This window comes from Tympanuchus pallidicinctus, unplaced genomic scaffold, assembly GCF_026119805.1.
Source record: "Tympanuchus pallidicinctus isolate F22 unplaced genomic scaffold, pur_lepc_1.0 scaffold2, whole genome shotgun sequence".
Taxonomy (NCBI): Eukaryota; Metazoa; Chordata; class Aves; order Galliformes; family Phasianidae; genus Tympanuchus; species Tympanuchus pallidicinctus.
In genome coordinates, this window is record NW_026294721.1 from 9,942,329 (window position 1) to 9,960,574 (window position 18,246).

The 18,246-nt window shown below is 38.7% G+C and overlaps 1 protein-coding gene across 9 annotated transcripts in view; it reads left to right on the forward strand.

The window, feature by feature from the left end:
* Positions 1-14,532, forward strand: part of ABLIM2 (actin binding LIM protein family member 2) — a 139,076-nt gene extending 124,544 nt beyond the window's left edge. For all 9 annotated transcript variants that reach the window (XM_052682734.1, XM_052682735.1, XM_052682736.1 and 6 more), the window contains one exon: positions 12,816-14,532. In XM_052682734.1, the coding sequence (XP_052538694.1) occupies positions 12,816-12,929 (114 nt within the window). In that variant the 3' untranslated portion in view covers positions 12,930-14,532. The remainder of the gene's footprint in view (positions 1-12,815) is intronic.
* The last annotated feature ends 3,714 nt before the right edge of the window (positions 14,533-18,246 follow it).

Below are 18,246 nucleotides of genomic sequence, written 5' to 3' on the forward strand. Positions count from 1 at the left end.
TTTTGTTTGCTTGTTCTAACTCAGCAGTGAGGCAGAAGTAGCTCAGCTCTTTGTGCTCCTTGAGGAGATGTTTATGCCAACATTGAGCTAATACATACAACACTGAGTGTAGTTATAATAAATGACCTGCTGATTTTTAAGTACATTACCAGCACTCTGACTTTCGAATGATTATCCTGGATCTTTGTTCAGTATAAGCTGATTAGAAATGCAAGGAATTTATTAAAGATAAGGATTTGGCATAGGAATTTTTCGAAAAGTTTCTCTTCACCAGACTGCTATTTATTCTGTTGTTAGATGAATAGAGCAGCATTCCTCAGACAGTTGTAATGAGAAATGATTGAGAACAACTTAATTTAGGCAACAACATAGGACTGAAGTATACAGTATGGGGGAAGAGAAGGAATTGCATCCTCATCTTTCTTGTAGATAACAAAACTGGAGGGAGCTGCTGCTAAATATGTGCTAGCAGTGTGCCCAGGTGGCCAGTGGCATCTTGGCTTGAATAAGAAAGTGTTGCTAGCAGGAGACAGGAAGATGATCATCCTTCTGTGCTCTTCAGCTATACCTTGAGTACTGTGTTCAGTTCTGAGCCTCTCACTATAAGAAAAGTATTGAGGCCCTGGAGCATGTCCAGAGAAGGGCAACAAAGCTGGTGAGGAATCTGGAGGACAAGTCTTGTGAAGAGCAACTTAGAGAGCTGGAATTGTTTAGTCTGAAGGACAAGTGGCTAAGGGGAGAATCAGAATTACAGAATGGCTTGGGTTGGAAGGGACCTCAAGGATCATCAAGTTCCAACCCCCCTGCCACAGGCAGAGCTGCCAGCTGCTAGATCAAGTACTTGGTCAGATTGCTCAGGGCCCAATCCAACCTGACCATAAACATCTCCACAGGTGAAACATCTACAACCTCTCTGGGCAGCCTGTTCCAGCATCTCACTCAGTGAAAATCTTTCCCCTGACGTCTTTAGTTTAAAACAATTCCCCCTTGTTCAGTCATTATCTACATCTGTATAAGGTAGATTTCCCTTATGTTTATAATCTCTCTTTAAATATTGGAAGGCTTCAATGACGTCTCCCTGCAGCCTTCTCTTTTCCAGGCTGAACAATCCCACTTTCTTCAGCCTGTCTTCGCAGGAGAGATGCTCTAGCCCTTGGATCATCTTTGTAGCCCTCCCAAAAGCTCTACATGTTTCCTGTGTTGAGGGCCCAGATTTAGATGCAGTACTCCAGCTGGGGCTTCATGAGTGTAGAACAGAGGGGGACAATCACCTCCCTTGCCCTACTGGCTACCCATCTTTAGTTCCCACTACGAGGTTAAGGGATGTGGGAATCCTGGCTGCCAGTAAAGACTGAGGCAAAGTCTTCTCTGTATCTGCTGTAGCCAGTTCAGTTCTCCTTTCCCATTTGACAGAGTAGATATGCTCTCTTTGCCCTGTTTCTTATGACCTTAGTACCTGCAGAATATCTTCTTGTTTTGTTTTTTTTTATGTCCATCACCAAGTTCAGTTCCATCTGTGCCTTGGCTTTTCTAATCCCATCTCTGCATGTCCAGGCAGCATCCCTGTATTCTTTTCCGGTGAGACCTTATAGCTCTCTACAGCTACATGAAAGGAGATTGTGGTGATGTGGGGATCAGCCTCTACCTCAGTATGACGAGCAATAGGACTAGAGGGAACAGCCTCAAATGGCACCAGGGGAGGTTCAGGTTAGATATTAGGAAAAATTTCTTCTCTGAAAGAGTGGTCAGGTGCTGGAATGGGCTGCCCCGGGAGATGGTAGAGTCACCATCCTTGGAAGTGTTGAAGTGTGTAGATGTGGTATTGAGGGACGTGGTTTATTGGAGAAGTATTGGTGGTAGGTGGACTAGGGAGCCTACAAACAGGAGGGGAATCAACTCTTTGAAAGGGTTGATAACTGCAGGACAAGGGGGAATGGTTTTAAGTTGAGGGAGGGAAGACTTATGTTGGATGTTGGGGAAATTCTTTACAGAGAGAATGGTGAGGTGCTGGAACAGGCTGCCCAGAGAGCTTGTGGATGCCCCATCCCTGGAGGTGTTCAAGGCCAGGTTGGATGGGGCCCTGAGCAGCCTGGTCTCGTATTAAATGTGGAGGTTGGTGGCCCTCCATGTGGCAAGGGGGTTGGAGATTCATGATCCTTGATGTCCCTTCCAACCTGGGCCATTCTGTGATTCTGTGACTTTTGGACTAGATGATCTTGGGGATCTTTTCCATCCTTGGTGATTCTGTAATTCTATTCTGTGACCACATGAACAAAAAATCTGCCTGCACTTGTGTTGGAATAGTACTGTTCAGCTGCAGAAGATGGGGGGGCAGCTCTGCAGGAGTCACCCTGAGGTTTTGCTGGAAAATGAGATGAATGTAAGTCAGCAGCACACTTTGGCATCCTTCTCAGATGTAGGCCCTGAATGGCCAAAATGCAAGTCAAAAATTCCAGAAAACAAATCACAGTTAAATATAAGGGGAAAGCTCCTCATCACAAAGGCCAGAGGAAGGCCATAGCAATGATCCAATGGATGGAACACCTCCCCTGAAAAAGATGGGGCTGTTCAGCCTGGAGAAGAGAAGGATCTAGGAAGATCTGATAGCAGCATTTCAGTGTCTGTAGGGAAGCTGTAAGAAAGAAGGTGGCAGACATTTTAGCAGAGTCTGTTGTGACAGGTTTCAAACTAAAAGAGAGTAGATTTAGACTGGATATATGGAAGAAGTTTCTTACAGTAATGGTGGTGTGACATTAAAACATGTTGCCCAGAGAGACGGTGGGAGTCCCATTTCTGAAGATATTCGAGATCAGGCTGGTTGGGGTTCTGAACAACTTGATGGAGCTACAAGTGTTCCTGTTCATTGCAGTGGAGTTGGACTGGATCACCTTTAAGGGTCCTTTTCAGCATGCATGATTCTGAGTGTATGATTCTATGAATTCAACTAGGCAAGGCTCTCCATGTTATGATTAAAGTCAACCCTGCTCTGAAGGACTTCCATAGCTCCTTTATTTGGTTAGCATGACATATTCTGTGAAGACACAGTTTCAGTGTGAGGAATTTACAAAACAGAAATTGTATTTGTTGCAGTAGCATTTGAAAAACAAAGTAATTTGATTAAAATTGGAATATTGTATCAAAATAATCATTTTATTATGCAAAGGGTTAAATATGCAAAGGGTTCTGGGAGTGACATCACCTTTCCATGGTACAAATTAGTATATTCTTTATCTGCTGTTTTCCCAGTGTTGTTCCACATGGTCTTTTTTTTCCCCAACAGAACTTAGGATTGTGGGCACTTTCGAAAATCTTATCGACACTTTTAAGCACTTAAATACCTTGGATTCCTGATATAATGTGCTTGTTATTTTTATCTTAGTTTAGATATCGCTTTGCCTGTTGTTGAGTCACAGAAGTGTGAGTTAATTCAGTGCCTGCACATCCAACTTGACATTCATGAACAGCTGCATAGATTTGATTTATTTATTTTTCTCTGGAAATCACTTTTATCATAGAGGATAAGATTTCTTTCATGGTCAGAGACTGGTAGTTCTAAAAACCATCATAGTTAGTCTTCCATTTGGAACGCATAATTGAGATTTTTCATTTGATTTTCTTATCTAGATATATCTTAGCTTCTTTAGCATTTTCTTTTGAACATCAGAGAGTTAAAAGTATTACTCATTCATGCCTATGAAATACAGTAGAAAGTAAATTATTCCACTTTTCCACTTTTGTTTGAGCCTGCTCGTTTTTTAATTGAAACAATTGCTAAGGAAGAAAATACTCTGGAATGTCAAGTAGAAAGCTTTTCTTGCCACCTTGTTCTCTTGTAAATAGAAATCAGAGATTTAAGCATGGGTGTGGTCTTGTTTGAACAGCATGCTCACATTAATTCAAATACATTTTTCCTCCTGAAACTACTTGTCTGGATCTGTTTTAAGGATGAGACTTTTTTCCACTAGCTTTTCTTCAATAATTGCCCTGGGTTCTACCCATTTGGGCTGTAATCATTTTAGGAAAGATTTCCAGTAATTAAGCCTGAATTCTAACAGCCTCAGCCTGTTGATGTCAGTCATACAAGTAATGTTGTGTGTCCCACTTTCTCAAGAGCTCAGATGAGGAGTACATGGGAAAGGCTAAACCAAAATGTTGAGTGTTTTAGCTCAGAGGGGCACAGTTTGTAGTTTGGGGCTGAATTTTAGATGACCATAGAATCAAAGAATCATTAAATGGCCTTGGCTGAAAAGGACCTCAAAAAGCATCTATTTTCAATCCCTGTGCCGTGGGCAAGGTCATAGAATCATAGAATGGCCAGGGTTGGAATGGACCTCAAGGATCATCAAGCTCCAATCCCCCTTCTGCAGGCAGGGATGCCAACTTCCATATTTAATATCACACTGCACTGCCCATCCAACCTGGCCTTGAACACCTCCAGGGACGGGGCATCCACAGACTCTCTGAGCAGCTGTTCCAGCACCTCAGCACTCTCATAGTAAAGAATTTCCCTCTGATATCCAATGTAAATCTTCCCTCCCTCAACTTAAAATCACTTCCCCTTGTTCTGCTGTTGTCTACCCTTTCAAAGAGTTGGCTCCTCTCCTGTTTACAGGCTCCATTAAGGTACTGGAAGGCTGCAATGAGGTCACCCCGCAGCCTTCTCTTCTCTAGGCTGAACAAGCCCAGCTCCCTCAGCTTGTCTTCATAGGAGAGATGTTCCAGCCCTCTGAGCCAACCATATGACCAGGCTGCCCATATGAGCTCTTTCAGAATGAAGTTCATATCCTGGTGTGAAAAAGTGCACTTTGTGGACGTTAGTGGAACTTCACACCATTTAATTTGCAAAACATTTGTGTTTGTGTTTTTATTCTAAGCATATGTTTGTATTGGGATCGACGATGAATGTCTATATCAGTTTTCAAAGTCCTTATGAAAGGGAGCCATTGTAAAATGAAATTACACATTAGAAATGACTTAATATGTAAAAAAGCTAATTCCTACCAGAGTAGGAACAGTGTGAAGCTGAAGAGCGATTAGATATGAAGAACACGTAACTAAAGGAAACTGGAAAATCTGCTTTATGAACAAGGTATTTTTTAACCTTAAGTGAGTACATGTGGAAAGTTTCATGTTGACTTCAGTGTACTTGTTTTGGATCAGCCCCAAAGACCATAGATATATCACTTGAAACCAAACCTCTGAGCCCCAGCTGTGCATCTGGGACAAATATCCAAGCAAGTGCTAGCACCAGCATCCATGAATACACAATAAATTATGTAATTGGATTCTCCAGTTTAGTAGACAATAACCTCTACTTTTTTTTTTTAAAGAAAACTCCACTGATATGTCTAAAATGTCTAAAATCATCTACATATTTCCCTAATTCACTATGAATTCACAGTTTTAGTTTTGTTAATGATCATTTTTTAACGACAGAACATTTTTATCAACAGGAAGTTGAGGGCAATGACTTATGTAATGAGCAGTATAAAAAAGTTCATTTGGTTGAATGATGGAATAATGGCACAGGTTATCCTCAGAGTGGTTCTAATGTATTCAACTATGTAGTAAGATAACATAGGTAAAGTAATGATGTCACTGAGTGTAAGTGGAGTAGCCCACGTTATTTTAACATACTTCTTAAAGTTCATTAGGTAGCAACTCTTTTTCTTAACTCCTCTCACCCCCCTATCATATAGTTAGTATGTAATAGTTTGAAATATTTATTGAGCATGAAGTTTAACTGCTTGGTAGATTAGAATAATACTTCAGTACTCCCTTGGGAACATGGCACATAGCTAATTACAAATGTGGTAGGCTTAGAAGAAGCCTCTGAAGAGTCTGCTGAGCCCCAGCAATGCAACAGAAAGGAGCGCAAATGTTCTGGATGCAAAATAAGGATTTGAAATTCAGTAGGTCAATGAGATTTTTTTCCAAAAACTTATTTTTAGGCATCTGAAAGTTATATTTGATCAAAATTCTAGAGGTGTAGGAGAAGGAAATGGGACTAGGGAAGCAAAGGGGGAAAAATGAAGGAAGGAGTAGGCCATTTTTATTTCACATTTATTCAGTTGAGATCCTTTTAACATCCTAAATTGTAATGCAAGAATAAATATTACACCTCACTTGTACAGATTCTGCACTACCCTACAGAGCTAAAATTTGGTTATTTACATTAATGCCTGCTTACCTGTGAATAATTTTTTCCCGAAAAATCCCACAACAGTTTGGGTATTTTGGAGACTGTAGAAGAGATCCTATAGCTTTTGCTTTTATATTTTGTGGGTTAGAGGTTTTGAAGTGTTACAACAAGTCAAAACAAAAAATAATTGAAGTAGGAAACTATTAAAATTGCGCTCTGTACAATGGAGTACTTCAGAAAGAGTCACTGTGGATTCATTCAAAGGCAATGCTATGTTCAGCAGTCACTTCCTGTGTATATAAGGTAACAAAAATGAAAACAAAATCAAACTGGAAGCTTTAAACAACCCCTAGGAATTAGAATTTCGATTTTTCTTTTTTTTTTTCTCCTTCAGCTCATCACTTCCTGCCATCCAGTGTGTTGGCTCATTGGTTTGGTGTGACTCCTGAGGAAGTCTGATATCTGAATTTCCTACATCAGCAGGTTTTCTCTTGTGGACTTCCACCCAATTACTGTCACAGAATAAACGTGCTTGTGCAGCATGACCTGGTCACAGCTTAGTGCACTGTAACCATAGGTTAATTGCAATTTTCCCTTACTGTGACTTAGTCATGCTAATGCCAGTATTAGTTTTGAAGATCTTTGAATGTCATTAAAAATACAGTTATTGTTGTGTAAAAGAAGTCTCATTGAATTAAATAAACATTGTAACTCTATTTAGAATGATTAGTGGCTTTTTAACATGGCACAGAAAAACAGACACAAGCCTCGTTAATTTTCAGCAGAAAGCATCACTTCTTTCTGAGTTAGCACTATATAGAAACTATTTGAATGTGCAGTCAATTACTTTTCTTTGGGAAATGCAAAAATGAGCACATATCTGTACCACTCATTTTAATAATCAATGAACATGAGGATTTTCCATTATAGGGTTGCAGTACATCTGAGATGCTTAGCTCAGTCCTTGATTGCATAATTCTGTATCATACCATTAAGAAATTTGTTTCTTCCATTGTGTATGTATGCTGTAGGAGAGCTAGCCACGTAATTATGACAGAGGTGTGCTGTGCTTCTCGTGTAGCACTGTGCTGTATTTTAGGTAACATGCAAGTGAGGCGTTATGTATGACTGAACTTGAGTCTGGTCATCTTTTTCTAATTTCCCATGCAAGCTTGCACAAAGTGCTATCCAGGACAAGACTGAATGCTACTGATTTTACAAGCCTTTACAAGATTAATACAATTGTTTTAAAACAATATGATGCAGTAATTTATTCTATTGTGTTAAACTGACTCTTAAATATACTGAAAATGTTTGATGTCACAAGCTCCAGTTTAGCAGCCATTTCAGTGAGTAACTGTCTTTAAGTTATTTACATAATCTTTTAGCAAGGCTTTCAGGCAGCATCTTGTTAACACCACCATGCAACTTCTAATTTGAGATAATCTAAACACTGACAGTTCAGAGTGTAAGGGTAGAAAGGGACCTCGGTCTGGTTCCATGGTACTTCTGGGGGATGTAAAGGTTGGAGGCCACATGGGTCAAAGTGATCACAAAATGATAGATTTTTTTATCCTTGTTGAACCACAGAAGGAAGTCAGCAGAACTGCTACCTTGGACTTCCGGAGGGCAGACTTTGGTCTCTTTTGGACCGTGGTTGAGGTAGTTCTGGAGGGCATTGGAGTCCAGAAAGGCTGGGAATACTTTAAGGAGGTTATTTTAAAGGTGTAGGAGCTGACCATCCCCAAGTCACGGGGAAAGGAGACCGGTTTGGCTGAACCTTTGGCTGTAACTCAGGAACAAAAGGAAAGTTAATTGTCTTTGGAAGAGGGGTCAGGAAACTTATGGCAATTACAAGTACACAGTGAAGTTGTGCAAGTAGAATATTAGAAAGACCAAAGCCCAGCTAAGGGGAAAGAAAACAATAAATATTTCTATAAATACATCAACTGTAACAAGAAGGCTAGGGAAAGTTTTCATCTTTTCTTGGACGCAGAGGGAACATGGTGACCAAGAATTAGGATAAGGCTCAGGTACTTAATGCCTCAGTCTTTAATAGTAAGACTAGTCGCTCCCTGGGCACACAGCCCCTTGTGCTAGAAGATAGGGATGTGGGACAGAGTAGGCCCTGCATAATCCATGCTGAGATGGTTTTGGACCTGCATTCTTGTGGAGAAGCTGGCTGCCCATGGTTTGGATGAGCATATGCTCTGCTGGGTGAAACACTGGCTGGGTGGCCAGGCCCAAAGAGTTGTGGTCAGTGGAGTTAAAACCAGTTGGCAGCCAGTCTTGAGTGGTGTCCCCCAAGGCTTGGTACTGGAGCCACTCACATTCAACATCTTTATCAATGATCTTGGTGAGGGGATTGAATTTACCCTCAGTAAGTTTGCAGATGACACTAAGGTGGGAGGGAGTGTTGATCTGCCTGAGGGGAGAAGGGCACTACAGAGGGACCTGGATGGACTGGATTGATGGGCCAAGGTTAACTATATGAGTTTCAGTAGGGTCAAGTTTTGGGTCCTGCATTTTGGTCACAACAACTCCAGGCAACCCTACAGGCTCGGGGAGGAGTGGCTGGAAAGCTGCCTGATGGAAAGGGACCTTGGTGTACTGATGCATGGTCAGCTGAATATGAGCCAGCAGTGTGCCTAGGTGGCCAAGAAGGCCAGTGGCATCCTGGCTTGTATCAGGAATGGTGTGGTGAGCAGGACTAGGGAAGTAATCCTGCCCCTGTGCTCAGCACTGGTGAGGCCTTGCCTCGAGTACTGTGTTCAGTTTTGGGGCACCTCAATACAGAAGGAACATTGAGATGCTGGAGCAGGTCCAAAGAAGGGCAATAAGGCTTGCGAAGGACTTGGAGAATATGCCCTACGAGGAGTGACTAAAGGAACTGGGCTGTTTAGTCTGGGAAAGAGGAGGCTGAGAGACCTTATTGCTGTCTTCAAATACCTGGAAAGTGATTGCAGTGAAAATGTGGTTGGTCTCAGTAGTGACAGGTGACAGGATAAGGGGAAATGGCCTCAAATTTTGCCAGGGGAGGTTTAGGTTGGATATCAGGAAAAACTTCTTTACAGAAAAGGTGGTTAAGCACTGAAATGGGCTCCCCAGGGAGGTCGTTGGGTCATGATCCCTGACTGCATTTAAAATCCGTTTGGATGTTGTGCTTAGGGATATGATTTAGCAATGGGTTGTTAGAATTAGGGTAGTATGGTTAAGTTGTGATTGGTTTGATCTTATACATCTTTTCCAACCTGAGCAATTCTATGATTCTCACTATGTGCCCAACTTTGCCACTGATGAAGAACAGAGAAGTAGATTGAATTCAGCTGTCTGAATATGGTCAAATTTTCCCAAAGGGAATCAGGAACTTGTTCCTGGCATATCGTAAAACACCCAGACTACCTTAGAAACAAGGCCAGCACTAGTAATAATAATAATAAAAGAATTTTAATTTTATTAAAACTTGAGCCATTCATTTAATGGCTCAATGATGCAGCGTTAATTTAGCTGGATATGGATATTTTAAGCTGACCCAAAACTTGAAAACAAGAGAAAAGAAATCAAAACTTAAGTTGTTGGCCTTGTATGTGCCTTCTCTCATACCTCAAGATTAATATCTCGCTCTATTTTCTGCACATAATTTTCAATTTCCTTTCTTTTGTTCGAGTAATGAGACAAGGCAATGCTTCTGCATGAAAATATTTCAGCGAAGATCAATTAATATTCAAATACCTAAGAAGAAAAAACAATCTAAAATTTCTGAGCCCTATTATATTCTCTGCTTTTGGTAAGAACTGTCTGAAAGCTATAAGGTTTAAGAAAGTCCAAGAACTGTGCAGACAAAATTTAACGTCACATAAAGAAAACCATGAACATAACCTTCCCACACTGGCCTATTCCCATGGTGTTTAGACCCTTTAAGTACTTGTAGACATTTACCATATTTTCCCTTAGTCGTGATTTGGCTATGCTTTTACATACTTAGGCCTTTTAGTCTTTCCTCATAAATCAAACTCAGCAACCCATGATTCCTTTTGTTACTTTCATCTGAAGTATTGCCAGTTTGATGACATCTCTCTGGGATCAAGGGTTATTCTAAAATCTGCAAAGAGAACTGTAATCAATGCTGCTTCTATGGTTAGTCCCCAAGCTGGGGCCCAAGATGTTTAAAAAAAGGACAGTGAGTGCTTCCGAGGTGCAGGGAAAACAGTGGGAATTATGCTACACTGGGCACAGATGAGTATCCTCAGATAGAATTCAAACCAATTTTGAATTAATTTTGCCTTCTGGATTTAATTTTGAGTGTGAGTAATGCATTGGTGGAGTAAGAAACTTTGCTAATGTTGCAGTCTGGTAGCATAGTCCTTGAGACAAGGAGAATTAGAAGCAAAATAACTGCTGAGTGGAATGGAAGGTGAAAATAAGGGAGCTCATCCTTTTCTCATCTTAATCTCTGCTGCTAGCTGGTATCCTTGCATTGGAAACTCTAAGCTGCTTTTGGATCAGGCTGCACCAGCTGAGAACTGTGAGAGAGGGGGAAAAAAAATTGAAAAAAAAAAAGGTGCTGATATAAAAGCAACTTAAGAAGAATTAGAAAACTAATGTAGTCAAGGATTGAAGTCATCTGGGCATATGCTGAGGAATAAAGAGCACATCTAATTAATATTGGCTTGTATAGAATCATGTGGATTGAAAGCTCATCAGCTCTGAGGGCAAAGCAAAATGATAGAAGAGCAGAGACTGGGGAGGTGAGATGTAGCAAATGTCCGGCATATCACAGGAAGGACCTGTGCTCTGACATAGCACCTGCCGGCTGTCTCTGAGTTGACTTTCACTGTTGAAGGAGATCTGATGAGATTATAGCAACTCCCAGGAAGAAATCTTGTAATGTCTCTCAAGAAAAAAATAAAAGATGAAAAGATTTCTTTTAAAATTTTACTTTTCCTATGTTTCTGAATCATGGTCAAAGCAGTTTTACCTGCAGGTTATAAGCTTTCTGACTTTCTTCTAGGATATGAACAACAGTTTCTCACTAATTTCTCTTGAGGTGACATTTCAAGTATTACCTATAATCTAAAAGAAAGATAAAACAAGATATGATCCATATTGCTTATCCAGATTTTTTTTCAACCCCATTTTCAACAAGCCATAGACATTATTCTTGCTTAGAGAAATTAAGCTTGCTAGAATTTTCTACTAGATAACCAGAAAAATATGGAAAAAAAAATAGTGCAAGGAAGAGTTACTTTTTTTCTTTCCAGACCCCATAGAATTAAATTCTGTCAGAGATTGTTGCTAAAATACATTGTCAGATGTTGCTCATTTCCATGCAAAACAGAATCTGCTCTGCCAAATATGCATGGTGCATTTGTTCCATGCTAAGTGTAGTGCTTATGTTGTGTTGTTCTCATTGGTCAAAAGAAAAATGAAGGCTCTGTTCCAAACACTTAGTCACTGTTGCTCTGAATATGTGGAATCTCAAGGGGAAAAAAGTCTGTCCTTTTTTAAGAAACCAGGAGGGCCCACAAGACCATTCAAGGTAATTCAATGTAGTTACATCTTGAAAACAATTTCATTAACTTTCCTCATGCAATTTGCATTGCAAATTCATCATTAATAAGTGGAAAATAGAATTTTGTTTAAATTTGTCAAAAAGTAGCTTTGTAGAGTAGTGCCAGTGCAGTTGTGTCTGTGGTCAGTTAATCCACTGTGAAACTATCAAGATGTGTTAGCATGCTCCCTGCCCTAATTTTGGCTGATAACAGAATAACTTCAAGGAAAGCTTTATGGAAAAGGAGAAACCATCCTTTAAAAAAAAAAACATAAAAGTTGTAATTTTCACTATGTAGAATCTGTCCCTTTTAGATGATGTGCACCTAATACGATGGAAACATTCACTGATAAAGCTAAAATGTTTGAAAAAGTGTTAGCTTGCAGTTATCAGAAGAATTTTATACAATATTGTTTTGTAATTCACACAATAATGTGTGCATATACTACTTGTTGTTAGGCAAACTTTATGCACTTTCATAATTCCATCTCTTTCAAATTCCTAATGCTGTTGTTCTCCCTTTTTAACTTTGTATGTATAAACATATGAAACATTAAATAAGAACATACTTCTTGGCATTTCAAAAAAGCTCTATCAGACTTGGCTTTCTGATACAACTCTACCCCCATGAATGATAGCATTCTGGATTTAAGAATTTAGCAGTGTGCTCTCTCCTTTGCATAACACTGCTATTAGCAGACCAGTGCAGTGTCCACCACTCTCATTAAAGATCAAGGAGGATAAATCCAACTCTGATTTTTTGTTGGTATCAGTCTCTTTCAAATCCTGGAGTACCTTAAATTTGTCTCAGTGTGCTCTGTCATCACGCACCGTGTATAAACACATCCTTTTCCTAAAGATTGTAACTTCCACTCAGTTGGCACTCTGTTGGAAAGATTGTTATTCTTATTTTTTTCCAAAATTCACTAGTGTTAACAATTTCATTTCCCAGTTGCTGTAAGCTAATGTGGTTTTGATGCTTTTTTTTTGTTGTTCGGAATTTGAGAATTCAAGCGTAATCCCAAATGCAGTACTTTGTGATGAATTTTAAAACTTAAGAAGGGTAAAAATATTCCTGTGCACAGAAGATTTTAATGATACCTTTGTGTTTTCATTTTGAAGAGACATTTGTCCCCTGAGGAGTTCCAGGAAGTCTTCAAAATGAGCATTGAGGAGTTTGATCGCCTGGCACTTTGGAAGCGGAATGACCTGAAGAAGAAGGCCCTGCTTTTCTAGTCCTTCATGGATAAAATATGTGCTTATTCAAAACAGAAATAGTCTTGCCAGAACTATCACATGCACTTGCTGTTGAACCATTGTCCAGCTTCATTGTGTTAGTATGTGTCGGAGGAAACAGGACAGATTAGATGGCAACATGTTGGAATACAAGGAATTTGCTAATCTTGCATTACCAGCTGGTTCAGTCAGTAACTCTGGTCCTACCCAGTTTACAACATGCAAAAATCTAGCTTTAAATTTATTGTTGCTTGCAGTTATTGCTTGATGCAAATGGAAATTCTGAAGAGAAAAAGTGTAGCTGTGACAAAGGAAATCTGACATTTTGTTTCATTAAGTTTTAAAATAAATTTTTACAAAATCAAGTAATGAATATAAAATTATGTACTGGAGGATCACATGCGATTAAAAACATGGTAAAAGCCAAAGAAAAGCATGTCCACAAGCAATGATTACAGCTCTTTATGTGTGGTACTTTTTAAGAATGAAAGGAAAAATACAGAAGCACCTTAATTCTTCTTATACTTTAGACACAGCCTATTCTCTAAAAGGTCATTTTTGTCTAAACAGTAACTAGCTATCTTTAATTACAGCACAAGAGTTTTTATTTTATTAAGAATATATTGTGACAGAAAGCACTTATTATGACTAAAATGTATACAGAGACCTTCTTAAAAATTTACTCCCATTCATCAGGAAAACAGAAGCCTTATACAGAACTGGTGTAAGAGTGTATTGTGACAGTTAATAGTGTTTTCCTACTATCTTGGGGTGTTTGGGGAACTTTTTTTTTTTTTACATTTCATGCTGATATAAATGCCATACAATCTTAATTATATGTAGATAGATATGTCTATCTATAAGGATTTTTTTCATTTATGTGTTTTCAGTAAAGACATTTACACGTTCTCCACTTTCTGGCTTTATATCACAAGCCATGAGAATGGTAATGGCAATTGGTAGGTGTGGAAATTGAACAGTTCAGCATAAAATGTAACAAAAAAAAGCTTGGTGTGCTCTATCAATAGTATATTAAATTATAATCAAATATATGGAGCCCTCATGCATTACTATTTGCATGTTTCTATACAAATCAATTAAAAAAAAAATCCCTATATGATACTGGTGCAATACCTTGGAACTATCTTAAATAACAAGCAAAGCTGAGCATTTGATACGAGCTCTTAATATCTCTTCCAACTGGAAGACTGTATTAAATTTAATAATTTCATATGGTCAGAAGTATGGTTGCTGACAAAGAATGATTAAAAGTGAGTTGCTAGTTTTGTGTGAAACTAAAAGAGCATTATAAAAAAGTACATTTTTCAGCCACGTGTCAGTATTCTGCATTTTTACTGCCTTGAATGTTTGTATTCACTTCCTACTTCATTATGTCTTTTTGCGTAAGTAACTGGTTAATATATGCACTACAACACACTGTTTCAACTGCCCCAGCATTGGAAAAATCATAGCATTGAACATGCCTTCTTTCAACTAATTTTCAAAATCCATATTGTTGGAAATATTTTCTCATGACCTAAATGTTTTGTCTGATGATACAAATGTTTAAAAGAATCATTAAAACAAAGACATAACTGAATAACTGTGCTAATTGTGTATAATTTATTCATTGTATTGCTGTTCTGGATAGGTTCTTTCAATTATATTAATGTAACTATTACGTTATTTGCATTAGGTTTGCTCAACAAGGAGACAGTATCTTTTGTTATGAAGTGTACCTCTGACTGTAAATTTACTGCAAAGTTGTTTGTAACTTAAACAATCCATGGAGCAACTGACACATCAAGCAAAATCTGATTCACTTTCAGACTCTGTAGGGCAGTATAAGAAAAAAAAAGGGGACAGGCTCTTTAGCAGTGTCTGTTGTGATGGGATAAGGGGAAATGGTTTCAAATCTAAAGAGTGGAGATTTAAATTAGATACAAGGACACAGGTTTTTTTACGATAACAATGGTGAGACACTGAAGCAGGTTGCCCAGAGAGGTGGTGGGCACCCCATCCCTGGAGATATTCAAGGGCAGTTTGGTTGGAGCTCTGAGCACCTGATAGAGCTGTAGGTGTCCCAGTTCACGGCAGGGGAGTTGGAATATATGACCTTTAAGAGCCCCTTTCTAACTCAAATGATTCTATGATGTCCCATGTACACAACCAGTAGCCAGTCTTAATTGAGAGCTCTTAATCACACACAGGCAACATCCACAATACTCTGTAACCTCAGAATAGCTCATTATATCTTCATATTGCAGTCAAATCCAGCCAATCTGAAATGTGATCAGCAAGGCTCATTGGGCACTTTAGACCTGATATCTAAATGCAGGAGAGTAAGCAGCTGAAAAAAGGGTGGTTAATATAGTTGACCTTGGGGAAAACTACCATTCTCATCTATCCGTTCCTTGGGCATCAGATTAATTACAGACATCTTTTCCATGAAAATATTGCAGGTTGATAGAGGAAATCCATATATAGGTGCAGATCACATACAGGTTCAACATGGATCTTCATAAATAATGTGAAATTGCTTAGCGACAATTAATGCAGATATCAATCAACACTTGATCAAGAACTCCACACTGATGAATGTTGTTACCCAGATCTTTGGCAGATGATAAGTGAGGACAATCAAAGCTTGTGAGCTCTGTTTTACACATTCATGCCATTTTGAGCCAGTTAATCTGTTATAATGCCAACAGCTTTAAAGTATCTTCTGAAGGTCCTCATCCTACCTGAGCTGAATCAGATAAAATTCTCATTTTGCATACCCTCATGTTGATGTTTTAGTTCATGAATACCAGTTCTAATGATAGTAGACAACTATACCTAGAATTGATACCACATTATCTACCTATGCATCATTCTGTTTTCTCTCTTATGGTCAGTCAAGGGATAATACAACTTTGATGACATCCTAGTGTTGAAAACCAGTTATATGAATCTCAGTTGTCACATTTCTTTCTGCTGAATGTAAAAAAAAAACAACAATCCATCTCCAGATGTGTAAATCACAACTATTTTCTCTTAGATGAAAATAATTTTGTATAGGTGAAAGTAGTAAGCCAACAATCTCAGTAAGTTGGAAGATTATCACTCACAATTACTGGCAGTCATAGACCATGTCATAGACCAAATCACTTTCAAGGCAACAGAATGGCACTTTGACTTGCACAGATTTCATAGAAGGCCTTAATTGTGTTATTCTTTATACTGCTCACCAAATAGGCATGTATTCAATGCCAAACACACAAAAATGTTCTAGAAGACAGTCAGTTTATCAACTTTTGTTCCTACTGCCGGCCAAACCATAAAGGAATTTTGGCTTCCTCACTCAAAATCTTTGCTGATGTTAGATGAACGAATACTTTTATGTATTTTATGTATCCTTCTTATATCGTTTCCCCCAAAGTTTGAAATGGTCTGTAGATGTCTGTTCAATGCAAAGGTGGCATAACTCAATAATGTTCTCTTTTTCAGGTGGTATATGTCAGTGTATCACTCTGTATTTCAAGTGTCTGCTGTCATGTGGTGTAGAGACGTAGTCAGTAGTGCTTTGTAGCATATCTAAATTCTCACTTACAGTATGATCCTGTATATTTGCCACCGGACAACTATACTAGTGTGATAGAGCCTTAAATGAGCAGCAATTCACTGTACTGCTAGATCCTCTGTACATTATCTTAACTCCATAAGCCAGAACATGGCAAACCACAGCATATAATATTAATGTTTATAAATTTATCATATCTTCCTCATTTAAAAACTGTAAATTAGAATTTTGGTCATGTAGTCTACTTTCAGTAACTTGGAGTATCTCATAGATTAACATGTGCATAATCAATGTTCTGATTTATTTCTAGATTTCCATATGCTAATCTTAAATAGCATTATGAAATGGAAAATACATTTCAGAATAGTTAGGTAAATCTTTGCCAGAATTCTCCTTCTAATAGTGTGGTCCAGCACTGGCAGACCAAATTCATAGTCTCAAAAAATCATTGTATATTTTTTTAAGATTATGCTCTTTATCATTAGATATTGTTCCTTGTTTTCAAGGAAATTCAATCTTTCAGCACTTTGGTAAGTATGGATGTGCCTATACAGCTCAAAAGGACGAATGTAAGTCTTGATGGAACCTGTCTTGATATGTATTTAAAAAAGCAAGGGAATTCTGTCAAACATTTGATTTTCATACCTGGAGTCATTTGTATGCCTCAGCTGTTCATGACAATTCTGATGTATGACCTAATTCTCACCTCATGTATTTTAAAGGCATGTCTCAAACACAGGAATGAAAAAGCCACTTTATTTCATCATCACACTCTGAGACAAAGGAACACATGTATTTTTGTGGTTGACTTTCTAATGCTAAGGCATATCTGACCAACAATTCCAGATAGGAAACCATGCATGCCAGATTACTATTACAGCTGTCTGAGAAGGCTGGACATTTTTGTCTGACCTGCTATTTCTTTTCATTGTGGTTCAGTGGAGAACTCTGAAAGCTGGAATAGCAGAAACAGGGAAATAAACTTTGAGAAGCTACCTGGAATCAAATAATCCCCTAAGACAAGGTTGGTTTTACAGAAACAAAAGGATGCAATTCAGATCAAAAGAAGTACCTTATGTTCTATTCCTCATTTTGGTGAGGAACCATCTATTCAAATTTCCCCAAGTGTGATTAAGTCAGACCATTAGTTTTATTAGCCTTTCACAGGTCTGCAGGAAAATGCTGTTCTACTATTTGCAGATGAGCTGGAGGAGATCTCAGGCATTGCCAACTGCATGGCACATGGGCTCCAGAGTGTCACTCTTCTTGTATGTGAGAAACAGATTCATATTCTTCTAAGCTTCTCAATATCTAGATTGAAACACATACATTTTTTCAGACATCTTGTGTATCTACCAAAAAAAAAGAAAAAAAAGAGGAAGACTTTCTGTTATCATAGTGAGAGACTGCAAACCTCTTGTACATGTCAAATCATACTGGAGGCTTGCATTTTTTTCATATTCAATATGCCTCTGAGATACAGCCAAGCCTTCTCACTCTTTCTGCTCTAAGAAAGCTGTGTTGGAAAAGCTGCTGCTCAGGAACAACGCATGCGTGAGAAATGGTAGGTCTCGATAATTTACTTCTCTGATGGCAGAGTTGTAAGCACATACAGCAAGCTGAAGTTTGTTTGTCAGGTTACTGCACCTGGTTATTGTTTTCTCCTCACATCCATCGTGTCTCTGATAAAGGCTCAGAGAAACTAACAATAGACAGGAGCACCTGTCCCACATAGGTGTCATCTAAATATATAGT